At 47.4% G+C, this 6,647-nt stretch overlaps 1 protein-coding gene across 1 annotated transcript; it reads left to right on the top strand.

Annotated features, from left to right (window-relative positions):
• The first annotated feature begins 2,851 nt into the window (after positions 1 to 2,851).
• DKK1 (dickkopf Wnt signaling pathway inhibitor 1) lies at positions 2,852 to 6,245 on the top strand. Its single transcript, XM_036123401.2, has 4 exons — positions 2,852 to 3,269; positions 3,529 to 3,691; positions 4,809 to 4,952; positions 5,075 to 6,245. Exons 1-4 carry the CDS (start codon positions 3,024 to 3,026, stop codon positions 5,326 to 5,328), a joined length of 807 nt encoding a protein of 268 aa, XP_035979294.1. The 5' UTR covers positions 2,852 to 3,023; the 3' UTR covers positions 5,329 to 6,245.
• The last annotated feature ends 402 nt before the right edge of the window (positions 6,246 to 6,647 follow it).

Consider the following 6,647-nt stretch of genomic DNA (forward strand, 5'->3'; position numbering starts at 1 on the left):
AAGTACCCTGCTTAGCACATAGAAGAAACTCAGATATTCACCAATTCATTATTCGCTTTCAGGTCACGACATCGGGAACAGTGTGGAAAGTAGGGAAGGAGATAGAACTCAGTCTGCTCTTAAAACCCTAGTCTTGACTTAGCTCCCCTAACTCAACACAACAGACTCAAAGAACATTAAACCACAACAGACATACATATTCAGGATTTGAGATTGAATTTATGCAACATGTCTTTTTGTTAAAGTTTTTCTTTTGCTGATGAAACTTTTTTTTGCCCCAGACAACAATTTCATTTGTGAATCCAAGCTCTTAATGAACTAAATTTATTAACCGTGTTAACGACATTACCATCTCTTTCAAAAAGAGGAAAAGAGATTGGCCATAAGTGTGGCACAGCTTATTTTTAGAAATATTTAAATAGGATAATAGGACTAAGAAGAAACATTTTCACCTTCCCCAAGGTCAGGGGATTCTTCCCTGCATTTCAACATCATAACAATTTGAGACAGACTGCAGATTTTCTATTACACTGAAGGTGCTCAACACATCAATCATTGACATTATCATATTCTGCAACTGATAATATGACACCTAAAATCCCCTAGAGTTTTACCCTGTTATCCTATAATACCTCTCCATCTATACCAACTTCAGGTCAACTGAAGCTAGGGCCGTATCCGCCCAAGAGAGACCTGGCTTATTGCTTATTCTCAATAAAGTGTTCCTTGACTTGTTTCTTAGGCTCATTTTAAAAAGAAAAAAAATATATAAGCAGCTTCCCCTTTGTTTCCAAGTTTCAATTTGTGCCAAAAATTTCTAAAGTTGTAGCCAAGTCTAGATCATTGTATGTGTTAATAAACCTAAAACAAAAAAATGTGGGATTTAATCCATATTAGAATTTCAAGAAGGAATTACCAATAAACCAGAGGAAATTTCATAGGACAGATGGGATTTGGGATGGGTGGGTATAATTAGGCATTATTAAAGAATTGTTTGGAAGATGTTCTCAATAGGACCTCTGAAACCCAAGGAACTAGAACTCAGACCATTACAAACAATTTTTTTTAACCCTTCCCCCTCTTAACTTTAGGATTATAGAACTTCAAGACTCTCATCAGCTGTACTTAGTGGTGGTCCTGGTCATGTATATAGGTCTATGTGTAGAGTATTAAGTACCATAGAGGTGAGGGAGCACAAAATTAATATATCCTAGTCTTTCTTTTTTTTTTTTTTTTTTTTTTTTTAAGATTTTATTTATTTATTTGAGACAGAGAGAATGAGAGAGAGAGAGCACATGAGAGGGGGGAGGGTCAGAGGGAGAAGCAGGCTCCCTGCCGAGCAGGGAGCCCGATGCGGGACTCGATCCAGGGACTCCAGGATCATGACCTGAGCCGAAGGCAGTCGCTTAACCAACTGAGCCACCCAGGCGCCCTATCCTAGTCTTTCTTATTCAACAATGATTATTCAGTCATCTCTTCCTTTTCTAAATTTGCACGGCAGTTGTCCATTTCCTGACACTTATAACATCGACCTGTTATAAAAATAATTGCGGTACTTTATCTTTTATTATTACTATAATTAGGACAGTCTCCTAAGTATTTATAGTCACTGCACCTACCCACCTCCCCCCAAGGGGAAACAATGCAGAGGGTAGCCCAATGCTTCCCAGAGGCGTGCTTTTGTTAAAAAATTTCCACTGTATAAGCAGGACTTTACTATCTTTCTACACGGATCTAGAGGACTTCGAACTCACGTTCTGGCTCACTTTCAGTTTTCCTTTTTCTGCAGCTAGTCTCAACTCCCTGGAGCGGTGTTAGTCCCGGTCCCGGGACGCTCTGACTTGGGAGCAGCTTTGCGATCTGGAATAGTCTGGAGGAAGTCAGGCGCTGAGCCCTAAGGCTCACTCCCCTGGCTGCGCTGACCCACCCCCGAGCAGGGCCCGCAGGGAAGGACCACGAACCCAGCCCATGGACTCTACCGGTCTCGCTCTGGCCACTTTGATCTTGCGCGTCTGCCTAATCAAGTTCATCTACGGAGCGCGACTGCTCGCATTCAAAGAGCAGCATTAAATAGTCTGATTATCGATACTCACTTCCCTCTTCCCTCCACCCCTGATCTAATTTCCCAATGCCAGTCTCTCGCCTCCCTCTCTAAACTTCCCATCAAAAGAGAATTAGTTCTTCTTCCTTCTTACCCCCGTTTGATGTGCAAATTTCATTCCCTTTACACATTTTTCTCGCGGTGGCGGCGGGAGGGGGTGCTGGGGTGTGGAGGAAGGAAAGGGGTGGGGGCGAAGCTGAACCAACTTAAACGGGGGACCTCACTCTAAATCTGCAAACCGAGGGTCTGAAAGGTTAATCAGCAACTTGCACCGGCCACCTGGCCCTCTCGCTTGGAACGCTTCGAGACAGACTTTGAGTTACCAGTTGGGCTGTATTTCACCCCAAATGCTGTTTACGGTGCCCAATAAATGAGTAGGACTGGAATAAAGGAGACAGCAGAAAAGTGGTTTTGCAGAACATTACAATCCCGCTCTGAAAAGTACTTCCGAGCTCGCGAGTGCAACCCCTGCTGCAGGGGGCGGGCGCCGGGGTCCCCGGTTCCTCCCTCCGCGCGCCTCTGTGGACGCGGTCCGCGCTCGCGCTCCCCAACACCCGCGCCCCGAACCGAGCTGGGCCAGGGGACCCGCCGCGCCAGGGAGGGCGGGCTGGGGAGGGCCAAGCCCCCCCCCCACACACACACACCTCGTGTACACACACACACCCTCCAGCCCCTCCCAGCGCTTTGAAATCCCATCCCTGCTTTGTTGTCTCCCCCGAGGGGCCGGGATGCTCGGAGCCCGCGGTATAAAGGCGGCCGCCGCAGCGGTGGCGGCGCAGAGCTGCGCCCGCAGTCGAGACTCGGGGAGCGCGGGAGGCGCTCGGAGCCCGGACTGCAGCCGTGCCGGCGCGGCTTCCAGGGACCAGCCTTGCAGAGGGACGTTCCTGCCTTCGCTCGGAGCCTTCCCCGGACAGCGTCTGCGATGCCGGCCCCGGGCGCAGTGGGAGCCGCCCGGGTCTTGGCCGCCCTGCTAGCGGCGGCCCTCTGCGGTCACCTCCAGCTCGGAGTGAGTGCCACCTTGAACTCGGTTCTCGTCAATTCCAACGCCATCAAGAACCTGCCCCCGGCGCTGGGCGGCGCTGCGGGGCACCCGGGCTCCGCGGTCAGCGCGGCTCCCGGGATCCTGTACGAGGGCGGAAACAAGTACCAGACCATTGACAACTACCAGGTGAGCAGGGTCTCGGGGAACCCGGGACGCGGAGACCCCGAAGCGCGGGGGGGGGGGGGTGCTCAGATGGGGAGGAGCATGGAGAATGTGTTGAGTGTGTGCAGTGCGGGGCTCAGTCGGGAAGTTTGCGTCTGGGAGCCCTGGGCACACCAGCTTCGGAGAGGTGCGCGCAGAGGGCCGGTGACGAGCCTCGGGGTCCGGGAGCTTGGGGCCCTGGAGGCGCAGGTGCCTCACGCCCCTGCCTGGCCCCTCCCCGCAGCCGTACCCGTGCGCCGAGGACGAGGAGTGCAGCACGGAGGAGTACTGCGCCAGCCCCACCCGCGCAGGAGGCGCGGGCGCGCAAATCTGCCTCGCCTGCAGGAAGCGCCGAAAACGCTGCATGCGTCACGCTATGTGCTGCCCCGGGAATTACTGCAAAAATGGTGAGTCCGGTAGCTCCCTTTCGGACTCAGAGCGTCCCGCATTTGGCCTCCTACGGATGGGAGGAAAATGCTCCCGGCTTTGGGAACCCAGTGGCGCCACCTGCAAACGGGTGCTCAGCCTGCAGGGTTCCCCAGAAATCTTTGGAGTGCTTGAGCTGGGAGGTCGTGGAGCGCCTCCTCTTCCTCCGTGCCCCTGGCCTGCTTAACAGGACTGCTTGCCACAGAGTGAACCCTTCCCTGAACATGAGTCCAGAGAGTACCTTGACATCAATTGAGAAAGATGGGGAGGAAGGTGAAACCAAGTATACAGAGAGCCCAAGGAAACCAGCACTGGCCTTAGCTGCCCTGTTTCTCTTAGTGTCTCCCAGGGCTCTACCACGCTGGCCTCCTTCTCCTGGTCCCTGTTAAAACTGATGTCAGCCAGAAGACCGTGATTTAGCTATCCGTGCTGGCCACCCTTAAGGGGGATCTTGATAGGCATCCTGGTTTCTGAATCCATCCCCCTGCCCCCAACCTCCTGCTACCTTAAAATAAGTCCTCCGCCCTGGACCACAGATCCACTAAAATTTAATGTCTCAAAGAGATAGGCTCAGACAGCCAAAGAAGTCTCCCGAAATAAGCTTGAGGCTGTCGACCCTCTTTAGGACCCAGTAATACTCAGGGCTGAACTAACTCAATCTCTGTAATATAGAAATTATACAGTGAAGTAACTGGTGGGTGAGATTGTAATCTTCCAGGCAGCTGGTGTTGCGTTTGCTTAACTTGGTCTGCTGGTACCCATATAGCACCGAGGGCAGAGAAGTTATTTTTAAAAAATTTTAAGTGACTAGTTTTCTTACCCCAAGGGTGATATTAACATGGGCAGAAATCTCACTGCCACTACCACAGTTGGTAGGAAGGTATTTTAAATAGCTGTATTGGAGATGTTGCATTGATGCTTCTGTCCATCTGGGGAGTTTTGCATTAACACTAGGGAGGAAGTTTGGCTTGTGTTTAAAATAATGTCCCCACAAGGAGGCATCTCTAGGTGGTGCAGGCATAAAGGACTGCCAGGGTCAAGGCTCTTGATGGTTAACTCCCGGCTGTAATGTGTTACTACTGTCTCCTGCTTCCTTAGGGATATGTATGCCTTCTGATCACAATCCTTTCCATCGAGGGGAAATCGAAGAAACCATTCTCGAAAGTGTTGGTAACGATCACAGCACCGTGGATGGGTATTCCAGAAGAACCACGCTGTCTTCAAAACTGTATCATACCAAAGGTAAAGGACCTTACCGTTCATTCTTTGTTAGCACGTCGGGAGTGTCTTATGGGATTTTCTTCATGAAATAATGCAGACCTGGCAGTAACCGTGTACTTACCCTACTGTCCCCTCCTTTCCAGGGCAAGAAGGCTCGGTCTGTCTCCGATCATCAGACTGTGCCACAGGGCTGTGTTGTGCTAGACACTTCTGGTCCAAGATCTGTAAACCTGTCCTCAAAGAAGGTCAAGTGTGTACCAAGCACAGGAGAAAAGGCTCCCACGGGCTGGAGATATTCCAGCGCTGTTACTGTGGAGAGGGTCTGTCTTGCCGGATACAGAAAGATCACCATCAAGCCAGCAACTCTTCCAGACTCCACACCTGTCAGAGACACTAAGCCAGCTGTCCGAACACCGTGGACTCCTTTGCCATAGTAGATGCTCTGAAAACTGTGTGTGACTTTTATCAGCTCAATCCTAAAGGATGTACAAATTCTGTGGTTATGATTAAGCATTCCAATAATACCTTCTGAAAATCTGGAGTGTTAAGAGCTTTGTTTCTTTATGGAACTCCCCTATCATTGATTGCAGTAAATTACTGTGTTGTAAATTCTCAGTGTGGCACTTACCTGTAAATGCAACAAGACTTAATTATTTTTCTAAAGGTGCTGCATTGTCTATTGTTTCTCATTATGTAAATTTTTGTACACATTGATTATCTTGACGCTAAAATTCTATATTGAAATAAATAATTTCAGCTTATACTTCTTAAATGCTTAAACCCTTCCCTTTTACTTCTAGACTCTAGAACGCAAGGAGCTTTTGGAATGACAAATGATAGGTATCTAAACTTGATCATGGAAATACTAGCTTATTTTCTGAAATGTACTATCTCAGTGCTTAGATTACATTTATGTCTAGGCTGTGATAGTCCTTGAAATAAAATTTAACATTTAATACTACACAATGTTACAAGTATAGATAAATTTTGGCACTGTGCTCTTAGAGGGGTATGTGTTTGTGTGTATATGTGTTCTAAAGGGACAGAAAGGTGACCTGTTTCAAGATGATCAGAGGAAGATACTGTCTAAATGTAAGACAGTGTGGGTCAATTCTAGAGTAATTTTAAGAAATGTGTTCTCTGCTGACAAACTCACAATCATGGTGCAATCATGAGATTGAATCTTACATTACTACTTTCAAAAACAGCTTCAAATAAATTAATATCTACCCGAATGGTTAATAACTCTTGAGCAATAAAGGAAATTTCCTACAAAATACCAGAGCAAAGTACTGGATGGTTAGCAGAAAGGGTGTGTGTGTGTGTGTGTGTGTGTGTGTAAATACAGTTGAGAAACACATGCAGATTTTGTACCAAATTATTCAGTTTGAAGGATCTTAACTACTATTTCATGCCAGGAAGACTTGTTCTAATTACTTTGATTTTAAGAGAATTATATAAAAACTGCAAATCCTCTCTCATACCTTTATTTCCTTCCCTTACTAGGTAAGGTGAATATTTCCCTTTTTATTTTCCTTAAATCTGTTGATTAGAAGGAGGGTAGAGATAAATTGTTATTAAAAAAAAAAAAAAAACAAAAAACGAGATCTAAAGTGGCTTTGCATTTTCACTTGCCAGCTTTGGCATCAGCAAATCCGAGACCAGGGAAGAGGGAAACATGCAGTCCCAATTTCACTTACTCTATAATATTCTAAA

Source organism: Halichoerus grypus, chromosome 7 (assembly GCF_964656455.1).
Source record: "Halichoerus grypus chromosome 7, mHalGry1.hap1.1, whole genome shotgun sequence".
NCBI classification, from domain to species: Eukaryota; Metazoa; Chordata; class Mammalia; order Carnivora; family Phocidae; genus Halichoerus; species Halichoerus grypus.